The 15,924-nt window shown below is 39.5% G+C and overlaps 1 protein-coding gene across 1 annotated transcript; it reads left to right on the top strand.

Moving 5' to 3' along the window:
- Positions 1-872: 872 nt before the first annotated feature.
- On the top strand, positions 873-14,756 carry LOC146470571 (uncharacterized). The gene is made up of 10 exons (XM_085121724.1): positions 873-961; positions 1,960-2,069; positions 4,009-4,452; positions 5,128-5,154; positions 5,786-5,946; positions 6,443-6,662; positions 6,952-7,064; positions 7,477-7,535; positions 12,349-12,545; positions 13,121-14,756. The coding sequence occupies exons 2-10, from the start codon at positions 1,970-1,972 to the stop codon at positions 14,620-14,622; spliced, it is 2,823 nt and encodes a 940-aa protein (XP_084977850.1). The 5' UTR covers positions 873-961; positions 1,960-1,969; the 3' UTR covers positions 14,623-14,756.
- The last annotated feature ends 1,168 nt before the right edge of the window (positions 14,757-15,924 follow it).

Here is a 15,924-nt window from a genome sequence, read left to right as displayed (position 1 = left end):
ACCCATGACCTCTGCGATACAAAAAAAAAACCTTTTGAATGCAGAGGTCCACACAACGCAGGAATTAAACTTGCTGGTAATTTTGCCGGATCTCTCTTGTGAAAGACCTCGTGTCAGGCGCGGGGTCAGGCGTCACTAGAACGTGAAAATACAAAACTGAATGCAAGGCTGGCACTACGGCAAAGGGCAGATTTATTAGTGGCCAATATTTCGACTAATAGAATTAGTCTTCCTCAGGGCCAGAGCTAAGACTAATTCCATTAGTCGAAATATTGGCCACTAATAAATCTGCCCTTTGCCGTAGTGCCAGCCTTGCATTCAGTTTTGTATTTTCTCTGCGATACCGTTGCAGTGCTCTACCAACTGAGCTAACACGCCAACTGGGAGCTGGTCTTGTGAGTTTAAAGTATAACACTTTGAGTGTTTCAGGGAGACAGATAGACTGACAGACAGACAGTCACACACACACAGAAACAAAAACAGAGAGACAGAGACAAAGAGAGAGACAAAGAAAACGTGAAATTTCATTTCGTCACGCGTGTCTGGTATTTCGCACCCTCGAGAGGAACTTTTATGAGACAACTGAGCTTCCCTTCCGCCATCTTATTAAACCAGATTGCCGTGAAAAGCAGATTTCCGATATAAATTGAGATTCCAAACCAAGTATATAGTTTGTTACGGTGCATGTAGTCTGGTTATCAATGTCAAGAACTTAAAATGCACCGTTAGTGATTTAATTTTATAGCAACTGCAATGTTTGTCAAATGAATCATCAGATAGTGGACTCCGAGCAGGTACGGTTGGGCAGCCAATTAGATCCCGTATTGTCTGTTGTCCACTTTTGACTCAAATCATAATTAATTCATATCTTTATTGGCTTGTGGGCTGCGAGTTTCGTCTACCGGTCGTCAAGAAGCCGTATTGACTGGATTGCCGGGAGAAGTCTCGGTGACAGCTGAAGGTACGTCTTGTTTAGCAATTATATTCTCGACAATTATTGTTTGATATTTTTATCCTATTGACTGCTACCATCCCGCTGCCCGATTAGCGTATATCACCCTCTCCCATTCATTATCTCACAGCGGGGGGTGCTTTTAGACTAAACACTCAATAAGTCAGGGCCGGATATAATTGATAGAGCACATAATTATTGTTGTGTTTACTTAGGCCAGGGAATGGTTTTTCCCCGTCAAGGCCTTAGGCGACGACAACGAAAAGAAAGACCATATTATCTTTATGTTATCATTGATCAATTCCCTTAGCACCCACCATGCAACCTCGAATCAGGTGACCAGTTGAGTACAGTTTCTACGGCTCCGTAGATGAACCTTGGTCACACCAACAAACATATTTGTATTTCTCAATGAAACAGCTGTTTCAGTGCAATGTTGGACGAAATGATCCCACAATCAGAACTGTTTTGAATTTGGATGCTGTCGAGAGAAAAATGTTAAGAACCTCTTAACACTGATCTAAACGTCAAAATACCTGTTTGAATGCCAACTGGTGGTTAACCATATTCTCTTAACGAGTGCTGTAAGGTTGTGATCGTGCACAAACACTGTTGGGTTTTCTTTAAGCTCTTATATCTGTTTATATCTGCTATTTATATCTGTCGTATTATCTAACATACTGGAAATCCATTGCATTTTAAATTCAAGGTGGATAAAGTAAGTTTATAATTCAGACTACGAGTGTCTTCTTATTTTTCCCAGGGATAACTTTATTCAAGTCTCAATGTATTTAATGTAGAGCACTAATTGGGGACACTCTCCAGATCGAATTGGAATTTGGAAATGTCGGTTTTTGATGAGAGCAGAAAACCGGAGAACCCGGGGGAAAACAACTAAACAGGCCACATTGGTGGGAGGCGATTGTTCTAACCACTGTGCCATCCCTGCTCAGCCTTCCATTGGGAAACAGGGAAAAAATTATTGATTTTCTTTTTTATCATTGTAGCTTGTCAGCTATGTCTTTTAAGACGTATTTTGGAGTGTTACTTGTCTTTTTGACGACAGTCAAAGCTCAGACCACTTCTCCACCCACTACTCTCGCTGCTACGACAGCAGGTAACGAACTAAAACAGATGATATATAGTTTTATCGGTATCTGACTGATTGGAATTTTTAACAGCCATTTTCCAATATTTTTTTACGTCTAGGATTTTAGTCCAAGCCATAGAAAACCGTATATATTTTAAAAGCTTTTGTGACAAAGAATATTAGAAAAGATGTGTAAGTTCACTACAGCTGATTGTAATTTGATGCTCATCATTGAATTGTACCACCTGCGTGAGGCACTGCCAAGGTTTTCTGACTCGAGACATGGAAAATATAACCAACCTCGTTCCCAGGGTCTTCTCCTACTCGGGCCGAGTAGGAGGGGACCCTGGGAACGAGGTTGAGATATAACTCTCCTGCTAATGCAAAGCACTGGCAAAGAACGATCTTTTTACAATACATCTTATTGAAAATGGCCGCAGTTGATTTTTAACCTTTAAGACCCAACAGCAATCGGCATTTATCACCTAATTTCTCATTCTAATTATATTGCTAGTCAGAAATCCCATTCAAGCAACCATTGTATTATTTGTTAATTTGGATACCGATCCAAATTAACTATTAATTTGGATACCGAAGATATTTTGAAATAATATATTCCTGACAAAATCAGCATTATTTTTTACCCTTAAATAATACACAATATAATTAATACCTTATTCGTACTAATTTTCGCGAGGCTTTAATTTCGCGATTTTCGCGATTTGTGAAAAATCGCGAAATTAAAGACTCGCTAAAATTAGGATACGCGAAAATTAAACACGCGAAATTTAATACACTTCTATAATTGCTTTAATCAATGATTAACTGCGTTTTTAGATACATGGTAATTGTCACCAGTCTATTTATCTTCTACTTCAGCACTTTCTTCATCTGAATCACTCATTTCTTCTTCGTGTACATGTAGCTCTTTCAAAACATCTTTCGTGCAGTCATCGAACTGTGTGGCATAGGTATTTAAAATCATATTTTTACAATTGACTTTTACATTGACTTTTATTAAGTACCATATTGCAGTAGCATTTGATTGATTTGCAGCATTTGCGAGATTTGTCTGATTATCAACGCTATTTCTATTACGTAATTGCAAATCATGATTGTAAATCAATCGTTATTTAAGTGATCATTCAATAAAAAACGGTTTTCTAAGTCTGTCTTTTGTCAATTTTCGCGAAATTAAATGTCCTAGATTTATCATTTTTTGCAAAATCGCGAAAATTAATGCTCGCGAAATATTCGTGTTCCAAATTCGCGAAATTAAGTGCCCGCGAAAATTAGTACGAATAAGGTAGGTAATACGACTACATGCTTGCCCAATTTGGAAATAATTGGATTCAAAAAATTCCTCGGACTGCCAAATTTGGCAGTCCTCGGAATTTTTCTCATCCAATTATTTCCAAATTGGGCAGCATGTAGTCCTATTACAGATACTAATATTCCTACGATATCAAGTATACAAGTTATGAGAATAACAGGAATGATCAATGAAAATATATTATCTTACTGATAAACACTGAATTTCTCCCAACTTTTATCATAAATGAAGAGAATAGGCCATTTCCGAGTTGCTCTGAACCTCATTGTGAAAGCGAGGCTAAGAGCAAAGTTTTTTTTAAATGAAAATTACTTTTGTTTGCACATGACTGAAAATAACTAATTTTCATAACAAAAATTTTGCACTTGGAATCGCTTTTGCAGTGAGGTTCAAAGCAACACGGAAATAGCTTATTTGTATTCCAAGAAACAGTTGTGTATAATGTGACATTAAAGGGCCACATTATTAAATCCGATCTAGTGGAAGATGGTCAAAATGCAGCCATCCATTTTCGTTAAATACAAATTTCTTAGGATTGAACAACCATCATTATTTTAGCCATTAAATCCCTACCCAGCAATCAAAGTCATGGCACCCATTTTGAATAGTAACAAATGCGTAATTTTTCTGCAGCTTCTGGCAACAACGAGCAGTTGTTCCTGAAGGAAGAAGTGCAACTAATCAACGAATACCGTCTGATGCATAGTGCTGCTCCTCTCCAAGTCTCGCTCGACCTCACCAACAAAGCAGAACTCTGGGCAACGCAACTTGCCAATAAGGATCAAGAGAAAATCAACGTCAACTCCAAATATGGCCAAAACATTTTTTCATCCAAGGACACAAAGGACCTTGCTGTCAGAAGTGTGCGCTCGTGGTACAATGAAATCAGATTTTACGATTTCCATAGCGCGAAGGGTTCACTAAAGTCTGCCTATTTTACACAGCTCGTGTGGGTTGGATCGCAGGAAGTTGGGATTGGAAAGGCTGTAAGTGGAAGCGGGAAGACCTATATTGTGGCCTTGTTCAACCCACCTGGGAACAAGGGAGACTATCTCCTTAATGTGAGGCCAGTAACAGGTTGGTGAAAAACGAAATCGCTTTATTTAAGTGTTGATACATTCAGTAAGCGCACAACACTAATTGGGGACACCTTCGAGATTAAATTGGAATTTTGAAATGTTGGTTTTTTAAGGAGAGGGGTAAACAGGAGTACCCAGAGAAAAACCTCTCTGAGCAAGAAAGAGAACCAACAATAAACTCAACCCACATTAAAGAGTAGTGATATTCGTCAAGGTTATTGTGTGGGCATGTACATGTGTGAAAGGTATGAGAAAGAACAGATACTCACGGTGTAGACAAAAAAAGAAAAGCTTTCTCAAGTTTTAATTATTATTTAATCATTTTCGAGCAGAATGTACCCTCGCTATGCAAGTGTTACTGTGGCCTGTCTTTCAAGAAATCCGCCATACACCCTGTACGATAAGAAACACAATAGCCGTGAATATGCACTGCGTACCTACTGTTCTTTTACTTTAGTCAAGCACACAACTGAAATGACTAAAACCGTTCGCCAACAGGGACTAACTATGTAGGTGCACTTTATCAAATACCCACAGTTGAATTAAACAATTGTAACGAAATTGAACTTTGGACTGATAGCTAAGAGTATGATTACTGACATTGTACCTATGTTCTTGCGTTACATTGAATAAACAAGAATTCACCGATCATAATTCTTCCATACTCATGCAGGTAGCGGCGTGGGAAAGAGAGGACCATGTAAGTTGTTGTGCACCCAGTCCAGTTCTGGCCCTCTCTCTGTCACGCACGGGTAGCGTTGCGTGACAGAAGAAGGTCAGAATTGGACTATTGTGCGCCTCGTTTATTTTATTCCCTTTTATTATTGTGCCTATTGAACAAAGCGATTACAAAGAAATTTAATCCTACTAGATTGCCATTATTACCACTTCCAGCATAACAACCTATTCTTGAGCTCAAATATTTGCTACATTACAACTTAGGTCACATGATGAAATAAAACAAGTACTATCTGCCGGAACTACCCATAATTATGGGCCGGCTAAGAAGGAGGGCAGGAGTTAGAAGAAAAATGTCATTATACGGTCTCAAAACCAGAATGGGAGATGAGAAACTTCTAGAATTTTAATGCTATACTTTGAATTTTATGAAAGAGTCAGTTCAGAATAACTCCTGTCAAGGCTTTCATCGCAGTTAAGGTAAAAAGTTCTAAACAAAATAAACCGCTTTCTATAACAAGTTGTTTTTGTCATAAACCGAGGGAAATTTCTTTCATTCTTCCGGCTCTCATATCTGAGGGTACTGACAGTGTTGAAGGGTAAATTAAACTGTTGATAATGCACCTTTAAGAAAATACCCTTTCTGTTCACAGCGAAGTGTCCCGATGGATACCATCTCTATAACAATGTTTGCTACAAGTACTTCCCGGGACCAGTGAACTGGGTCCAGGCTTCAGAGAAGTGCACCGAACAATTTTCGTCCCTGGCGTCGATCGAGAGTCAAGCGGAAGAGATTTTCATCAAAACTACTTTGGTCAGTTCAATAAACTTAATTAATTTTTTGAGCGCGCTCTGTTTCTGGACAGTTCAGTTCTGGAACCAGGTTAACAAAATAATAGAAAGGAACAAGTACAATACAGTTCTTTTTAAGTTGGCGCCTTCATTGATGTTTTAGAAAACCTCTGCTGTGATCTTTTTTAGAATTTACTTCTAGAGAGAGGACCAAACCCTATAAAAAATCTTTGCTTTTAATCATTGTTTCCGTCCACATAATAATTGCCGTTTCCCAAAGTCTCCACTTCTTGCAACCGTTTCAGAACGCGCTTTTTCTGGGTTCGTTTTCGAACATTCTCATCCTCGCTTCGCGCGCGAAGCGAGTGAGCGGGCTTGCCTCTTATCCGCACTTCCCTTACCTTGTACTCACACTCGATTCCCCTCCCTCCCCCTCCCCATTTTCTAGCGCCTGCCACGCAGGCCATAACCATTCCTTCTCTTTTATTCATACCAACTGCTTTTCACTTTATCCGCAGACATCCGGTGGTGCGTCGGATGCCTGGATCGGTATAAGCGACTTAAATAATGCCGGTGTCATGTCATGGCTGGATGGAACTCCAAATCACTACATGAACTGGGATTTCTTCCAGAGGAACTTTCCTGGCAAAAAATGCGGCGTTATCAACACCAACTTCAATTGGAAGTACAAGCCATGCGATAAAGCAAGAGGATTCGTCTGCAAGCGTCCCCTAAGAGGTCTATTAACACTTACAGTGATAAAATAAAATTAAAAAAAATCAGTTTTTCTATCAACGAATCTTAAAAGCAATTCCATGCTGAAGCCGAGGTTTTATGAAAATTTGGAGTGGGGAGCTCTTTTGACATCTATCCAGAATGCTAGGCAGGGTCCCGAGCTTTAGATATCAGAAAGTGCTTTGAACACAGCATGCACGCATCGGAAACTCATCAGATTTTATCCCTATTTCGCATTAAACACAACACCGACTTCTTCAGATTAAAAATTTTAACACTCTTTATATCGTAGGGGTTTCTCTATATATGGTACTCATTCGTTACGAAGATAAGCTCTGGACAGACAATCTCTATTACCCAGGAAGCCCAAGACAACAGGCTCTCAGCAGACACATTCAGGAAGCGGTAAGCGGAATAGCCTACAATAAGCCATTTCCGAGTCGCTGTGAACCTCGTTAGGAAAGCAAGGCTAAGTGCAAAACTTTTTCATATGAAAATTAGTTTTGTTTGCATGTGAATGAAAACTAATTTTCATAATAAAAACTTTGCACTTAGCACCGCATTCATATTAAGGTTCAAAGCAACTCGAAAATGGCTTATTACAATCGATTGAACCGTAACTGACAATAAGTTGACTAGTCCTAATTATTCTTCGTCAAACACAGAACAAAATCCGCACGCAGACGAGACTAGGGCTCCCTAGCCATGCAATCAAATGTTTAAAAAGACTGCTTGGGACTCTGGATCCCTAAACTTACAGTGTTTGAAATCGACGTATCGATGTTCATAATCGCTTTCTCTTGTTAATCAATGACAGATTCTTGCCGTATATGGGGACTTCGACTGGTTTGAACAGGTTTCTCTGGATCATTTCAGGTAAACATACTTATGAGATCTTCAAATGCATGTTAAAGGACCTGATAAAGAATTTTGAAGTCCATAATTTAATTCAAAGGGGTCATTGGCCTTTATTGTTAGAAAGAGAACAGAGAGGGAACGTTAAGAGAATAATTGTGGGATTTTTCTAAGACATGGCTGTTGTAAATGGGACTCTATTAGAAAGCTTGTTAGAAGAGGTTAAGCTTGGAAAAGAAGTTTTCCTTGTTACAACGGAGAACATACAACTGAAACGAGAAGGCTTCATCATCATCATCATCATCATCATCATCATCATAAATAAATATGCTGTAAATATGCTGTTAACATAAAATTCATTTATCTTTATTTCCCTTAGTAGTTAATTTCATTAGTTATTACATTTTATTCTTTCGCCTTATCTTGTAATTTTAATATATTGTGGCTGAAAAGCCCTGTAAAGGGAGCTTCAATAAACAACAACACTTTACAACAACAACACTTTATTAACAATAGACAGTTACAAGGTGTTATATACCTACCCGCAAATAGCTGAAGCTAGTCGAGGCGGGTAGGTATGTTTATGCTAAACTAAATACAAATACATTTGGTGTTTACAACTGAATTGACTAAAATAAAAGTTAAATAAGTAGTAAACAAACAAGTGACGCAAAAAAGGGGATTCGCTAGCTGATAGAAATTAAAGGATTGTTACATATTCAGAAGCTTTTCATTATTTCAAGAATTGAAGAAGGTGTAAGGTAAGCATTTTCTTTTTTTAAAATGTTGATTAGTATTTCATGTATTTGTTTCTTGAATAGTTTTCTGTTGTCAGACTTTCTAATATTATCCGGTAAAGAATTCCATAGCCGTGCACCAAATCGAGAAAATGAATTCTTTAGTTGATCAAGACGTGAAGACATGATATAAAATTTGTCGGCGGTTGCTGACCGGGTGTTGTAGGAGTGTATATCTGAGACATGTTTAAATAAATTTTGAATATGAACAGGTGCTAGTTTGTTTTGGATATCATACATTAAACAGGAAACAGATTCGACATAGAGAAAATGAACAGGTAGGATGTTAAGTTTAATGAAGTAAGGAATAGCGTGTTCACTTTTTGTAGAAAAGTTCATCAAACGTAGAGCTCGTTTTTGTAGGAGAAGGAGCTTTTCTAAGTTAGACTGAGAAGCTTGACCCCACGAACTAATTCCATACATGAGGTAGGGGGAAATAAGAGATTGATATAACTTAACAAGAATAGAAAAGGGTACAAAATGTCTCAATTTAGCTATGATGCCAATGGCCTTGCTAATTTTTAGGGCGATTAAATCTATATGAACTTTCCAGTTGAGATTCTTGTCAATGAGTATGCCAAGATATTTCACATGATCTTTACATTCTAATGTTGAATATGAAACTTTATCATTGTCGTAAATATTTATCGTTGGTTGATAAGGAAGTTTCTTTTTGTAATTAAGAAATATTACATAATTAGATTTCTTAGTATTTAGAGTTAATTTGTTCGCTGTTAGCCATTCGCAAAGTTTGTTTAATTCAGTGTTTACTTCTAGTTCTAAGGATTTAAGGTTCCTATTACTGCAAAGGATACTAGTGTCATCAGCAAATAAATAAAAATTGAACTTATCTGAACAGTTAGTGATATCATTTATATACAACAAAAAGAGTAAAGGCCCTAGAACAGAACCTTGAGGAACGCCACATTCCGTAGGGGCCTTTTCAGAAATATGGGGACCGATATTAGTTGTTTGTGAACGCGATTTGAGATAAGAAGAGAACCAATCGTTGACTATCCCTCTTATTCCATAATGATATAATTTCTGCAGCAGTATTTCATGGTTTACCGTATCGAATGCTTTCTTTAGATCAATGAAGATGCCACAAGTATACAGCTTTTTATCCATATTATTTTGAATAGTGTTAATAATATCTAGCGTTGCATGCTGGGTAGAATGTTGTTCTCGAAAGCCGTATTGAGATGGAACAAGAATATCTGTTTTACTTAAGTAGGATTTTAAGCGCACACACATCAATCTCTCAAAGATTCTATTAAAGTTTGAAAGAAGTGAGATAGGTCTGTAATTGTTTGGATCTGTCTCGTCACCGTCTTTGTAAATGGGAATGACTTTTGCGTGTTTAAGTTTTGAAGGGTAATTCCCACAATTAATTGAAGCATTGAATATATTCGCCAAAACATAAGAGAGGGTAGAGCTAGCACATTTTAAGATTGAAGTTGGACTCGAATACAGACCATGCGCTTTGTTGTTGGAGATGGACAGAATTTCGAGTTGAACCTCGTAAGGGGTCACAGGAACAAAAAAGAAAGAATTCAGGTGACTGGTTTGACGATAATAATCAGTGAAATGGTGCAAAGATCGGGGTAGCTTCGAAGCTAGTTTGCGTCCAATGGAGGCAAAGTGGCTGTTAAGAATATTGGCAATTCGGGATGGGTCTTGTGTAAAACCGCTGTTATCAGGTTCCTTGAGTTTACAGATGAATTTTCGATTTCTCTTTTTGTTTAGCAAAGTATTAATACATTCCCATGTCTTCTTAACACTCAATAAATTAGATTCGAAGTATTTATAATAATACTGTTTTTTGCTTAAACGGGTTAGTGTCAAAATTTGATTTCTATATAATTTATATTTCTCATTATCGCCTGACAAAAATAGTTTGTTCTTGACTTTTATTGATCGTCTAATGCCTTTAGTAATCCATGGTTTCGAAAATTGCTTTGCCTTACGACCTGAAAGCTTTTTTAACGGTGCGTGTTTATTGACCAGTTTATTAAATCTATTGTAAAACGTCGAGAAAATTTTATCGATGTCTTGATGAGTGTTTGTAATGATAATGTCCCAGTTGATTTGAGTAAGTTCATTGTTAAAATCATCAGGTGAAAATTTAGAATAATCCCGCACTTTATGTGGAAGAGATAGGACTCGATTAGTAGGGTTACGTGAAATACAGAACTGAGAAAAATGGTCAGTTAAATCGGAGATTATATTGCCACTTACAAGGAATTGCTCGAGGTCATTTGTAAAGATATTGTCAATAAGTGTAGCCGACGTGTTATGTACTCGAGTGGGTTTGTCAATGGTTGGAATAAGGTGAAGGCTTTGAGCGGTCAATAAAAAATTTTGGCTGATATTAGAAGATTGCGACTTGAGTAGGTCAATGTTAAAATCCCCGACTATATAGACGGGCTTATCATAGAAAACATATTTTTCGACAGCTTCGTCAAAATATGATTGAAAAGATTCCGGAGAATTGTGTTGTCTATAGAGAATCCCGCACACAATGTTTTTCTGTTTATCCAAAATAATTTCAATCCACAGAGCTTGGTAGGCCTCATTAGAGGTCTTTTCTAGTACCATGTAATTTAGAGTGTCATTGATATACATTCCAACACCTCCAGATGCCAGGGGCGTTGGGACGTACTCAAAGTTGTAACCTTTTAATTGTGGGATATTTTGATCCGAATTAGCATAAGAAATTTTGGTTTCCGTGAGTCCAATAACAGAAAATTGAAAGTCTAGTTCATCTAAAAGATGTGTTTGCAGATTGTCAATGTTTCGTCTAATACTTCTTACAGTTTCTCACAAATTACTCATCCTCATTTTGTGCATCAGATCCTTGGGCTGTCGCCGCGTTCTCTGGTATCAGAGTGGCAAGATCATCCATCCTATTAAGCTTAATGATTCTTGATGTATCATTTTGGCGCAGGTAGATCGCGGATTTTTTAGCCCAGCAGTATTTATAGTTATTGGCGGACTTAAAGCGTTTGGCTTCGTACAATAACTCTTGTAGCCGCGGAGTAAGGTGGTCGTAGATGCCAATGTGGTTGATCGATACATTAATCAAATCGAGATCCGCAGCTCTTATATTGTTGGCAGATCTTCTTGCCGTCATGACTTTCTCTTTAGCTAGTCGCCGAACGAATTTACAAATGATAGGATTCGGGCTATTCGTCTGAGCTGATTTTGCTGGGACCCGGTGGGCGATGTCGATATCCTGAATTGAGATGTCTGCTCCTATACATGAATATAGTTTCAGACATATTGAGGTTGTGTCTTCGGGAGACTCCGTTTCTGACACTTGTGGAATGCCAACAATCTTGACATTGTACTGATAGCTGTACAGTTCAAAAGAGTCGATGGCTTGAGAAATTCGATCGACTTGCGATGAAATTGTGTCGAGTTTACTGGATAGTCGCTTAATTTGATCCCACATCTCTTTTCTACCCGCTGTGAGATCATCATATTCGTCGCTTAAGAATTGGACGCCATGTTCTTGTTCTTCTCTGTTTGTTATTGTAGTCTTCAGCGAAGCTTTTAACGACTCCAGCTCTGATTCGAAGCTTTTCAGTTTCGATTTCAGTTCGTCATTCTCTTTCTTGAGCGTTTTGACCGACATGAGGAACTTGGTACTGTAAAATTCACACCAAAATCGATTCAAATACTGGAGCGGACTTTGGCGCGTCCGAACTCCTCGAACGCGCGTTTGCAACAACCAAAAACGTATGTATGTATGTATGTATGTATGTATGTATGTATGTATGTATGTATGTATGTATGTATGTATGTATGTATGTATGTATGTATGTATGTATGTATGTATGTATGTATGTATGTATGTATGTATGTATGTATGTATGTATCATCATCATCATCATCATCATCATTTCTTTGCCTTTAGTTAAAGAAGAAAACATTCAAGGCTTCGTGAAGAGGCTTAACTGCAGCTAGAGAGGGGTGGTGGGGATGTTGTTTTCCTCTTAAATTGGGAATATAACGAAAATTATTTTTCTCAACAGCAAAGGAGAGGGTGATAAGATATTGGCGTACATAAAATTGAGTTTTACTCCGGATGATGATTCCCCAACCGACCCAATCCAGCTTCTCCGAGACGCGATTCGCGGACAAGGAAATGGTAACTCTGCTAAGAGAAGTGTCGTGTCTGGTACTCTACACGGAGAGAAAGTGCAGCTGATCAACGCAACTTTGATTACTGGTAAGCTAAAAAAAGGAAGAATCAAATGATGAGGGTAGTGCGATATCCTCACCACCAAAGGCTATAAGTAAGTTATATGGAAAAGCAAGATCGGAATCGAAAAGGAGTGGGAACCAAACACAACCATGCACGGAGTGGGTCATAGCTGCGGGGAAGAGGGAGGGGCGCCAAACGAACATCTTGGCGATGAATAAACGAAGAAAGGAAAACAACCTTTTCTGATACCTTACTTAGCCAATATTCCCAAAATAGGCTCTTCCAAGGGTACGGAGCTCAGGAGAATATTAATAAGCCGGGCCTAAACACGGTGGAGACTGACGCGTTTGTGCGTAAAACCACTAACGAAATCAAGCTAATGGCTAATGGGCTCCTAACTCGGCGTAGTTAAAAACAGCCTACACTCGATCTTTATTGCGAAACGAGGAAGCAAACAAAAAACAACAACAACAACAACAACAACAACAATTGAAGCAAGAGAGTAGTAACCTTCCCTTTTTCGCCTTACAGTGCATAATTAGTTGCGAATTTAATCCAATGAGGTTTCTCTAATATCTTTCACGAATTTGTCTCACCAGCCGACCAGATTGGTAACTCGTGCCCAGCCTACTGCGCGTTCTCGCAGTGTGCACCAGTCGCCTGCAGCCCGTGGTGCTGTGATCCACGTGCGCAGCAGTTTTTTCCAACCACCCCTGGGGGAATGTTTGGAGCTCAACAACAGCAGCTGCCACAACAGCCTGGCTACAGCTCGCCTGGCCTCCTACCAATTTATAATCCAGCAAATCAGATTCCAGCTTATCCTCCACAAAACCAATTTCCCATCAGACCTCAGTACCCTCAACAGGGTCAGTATCCAGTCCCAGCGCGGCCAATGACGTATCAGCCGTCATTACCCCTTCAACCCCAATATCAATACCGACCTCCCACACCACAGCAGTTCCAGTTCCCACAGCAACACCAATACGTAGCTCGGCCAATGCCACAACGACCATATCCAGTCCCTTCTCGACCACAGTTGTATTCGTTACTATTTCCCGCGCAACAACAGCAGAATCGCTATCAGGTCCCACCTCGCCCTCAGCCTCAAGTCACACCAAACCCTCTGCCAAATCCCATGCAGTACTTAATTGTACCACCTAAACCCCAACCTCTACGTCAAGCCCCACAGGCATACCAACCCTTTGCAAGACCAGTATATACTCCATCGTGGCCAGTTTACTCACCTCCACAGCAACAGCAGCAGATGCCGATACAAGCTGCACCTCAGTTCTTACAGATGGCACCAAGCAAGAAAGACAGACAGGGTCCAGGTGACAATAAAACGCCAGTTCAGATACAAGGCATGGTTTTTACTTACCCATACGCTCAGCAACCATACCAGCCAGCTCCGGTGCCCCCTATGTACATGCCATCACCGTACTATCAACCTAGACCCTTAGTAGAACAACCCAAAAAGCATTCAAACAATAAAGAGAAAGAGAATGGCAAAGAAAAAGGAAAAGAGTCTTCGGAAAAATCTCACGTGAAACCTCCTCAGGTCGGAATGGTTGCACCGGGTTATCCTTTCACGGGATATATACCCCAGGGATACTCCCCCCTGGGAATTGTTCCACAAACTCCTCTTCCCCCGTATCCTTACCAAGTACCTACTCCTCAGACAACCTGGAGGATCAAACTTTATCGCCCAGTTCTAACTATTCCCCGCCCTCAGCCAGCCCCTGTTCCTGCTTTCAACCAGGGATATCCGGTGCCCCAACCCTTCCCTATCACCGGCCAGCAGTTCCAAGCACAACCTCCTTTCCCACAACCTGCATCACCAGGACTTCGTCCACTTGGGCAAAGATCTCAGGCCCCACAACCTATCCATCCTCCCACCGGATTCCCTTTCCAACAACTCCCACCAGTGAACACGTATCGTCCGCCACAGATGCCGTACCCAGCTTATCCCGCGGGCCAGATCCCACAGAGGTTTCCATGGCAACCAGTACAAAAGATGTTTGAACCCAAGACCTGCCCGGCACCGTGCCCAGACTACTGTGCACCTGCGTGTAATCCGATGTGTTGTAAGGATCGTAAATAAGAATATTTCTTATCCTTGGAAAGATATCGAAATGAGAGAGGTCATATGCATGATCGAGAAACTGGACTAGTTTCTACTGACAGAAACTATTGTACTGTATTGGCGAACGGGGAAAAATGCTTGGTACATATCTAACTTAGTATAAATGAGTAGAGACACAAGCAGAGCTGGTCATAAGAAACATGATTTTACAGTAGATTTTAGTTTTCCTAAATTAAATCAGTTTTGCTTCCATGGTAACAGAAACCTCGAATAGCATCATACGTTTTTCAAAATACATGATATTTTCTTTAAGAGATCGCGTTGTTGTGCTGAAATGTATGTAATGTATGAATGTATAAAAGGAATCTTTATAGTAATCAGGAAGTGACGACGACGGCGTCTGAGTGGAGTAAATCAGGACCGAGGAAAAACCCAAGTAATCTTCGGGTTGAAGACGGCGTCGATCTCTGTCGATGACGACCATATTCGTAGACTGCGCATGCGGTTATGCGGTGATATTCACTTCACTTTCGCACGACAATTTTCATGCTTTAAAGTCGAACAACATACTTATAAGTTCTGTATCAGAGAGGATCTTAATGACCTCTATTGCAGTCAGTCAAGAAACTTGCTTAACCTTCCCAAATTTTCACAGATTGCTTTGCCAGTTGAACGTTCGTGTATATATAAATGCGTCTTGTGTCCTTAATGCCGGCCGTAGCGGGGTTGCTCGATCCACTTATCGTATTTTTTTTTAGAGTATAGAAATGTAAAATTAAAACGGTGTAATTTAAAGATTAAGCGCGGCATTGGCCAAGGTATACTATATAGTTTAAGTTATCAGTGAATTATAGAACAGTTTATTGGATTTGTTTCTGCAACACAGTCAAGTAACTTTGGTTATTACAACTATAGAGTATTACATTTACTAAGAAAATAAATTGAGTGGCTGGGAAACTCATGTTTTGTTTGATCTTGATTTGAACTGACATGCTTATCCTGCACATAAAAGTCTCGTTAATTAATGGGCTTATATTTGAGTTGGTTTGATTTTCTTTGTTCTTATTAATGGATCATATCCAATAACCCCTGACGATCGGAGAAGCTGGTGGTGGGTTTGATTGTTGCAATGGAGAGCGTAGGCTCGATTTCTGACACTCACTCGGGTCTGGTTAATTTTCTCGTACCCAGAGTCTAGTCCTCAGGCTCTTTGGCCAGCGGTTCGTCGCTTGGAGAGACTCTGGAGATTTCGAAAAAATTTAAATTATTTGATTCGCTGCCCCATAACGGCCTGCATCGTTTTACCGCAGAAATCCTGCG

The sequence above is a fragment of the Pavona decussata genome, unplaced genomic scaffold (assembly GCF_977016875.1).
Source record: "Pavona decussata unplaced genomic scaffold, jaPavDecu1.1 SCAFFOLD_113, whole genome shotgun sequence".
Classification (NCBI taxonomy): Eukaryota; Metazoa; Cnidaria; class Anthozoa; order Scleractinia; family Agariciidae; genus Pavona; species Pavona decussata.
This window is presented reverse-complemented; position numbering and strand designations above follow the sequence as displayed.

What these genes read in the sequence shown, in the direction of transcription:
- LOC146470571 (XM_085121724.1), top strand. Translation starts at nt 1,970, where the DNA reads ATGTCTTTTAAGACGTATTTTGGAGTGTTACTTGTCTTTTTGACGACA. An exon ending in TAATGTGAGGCCAGTAACAG is followed by an intron (nt 4,453 to 5,127) that starts GTTGGTGAAAAA and finishes ATACTCATGCAG; the next exon opens with GTAGCGGCGTGGGAAAGAGA. An exon ending in CAACGCAACTTTGATTACTG is followed by an intron (nt 12,546 to 13,120) that starts GTAAGCTAAAAA and finishes TTGTCTCACCAG; the next exon opens with CCGACCAGATTGGTAACTCG.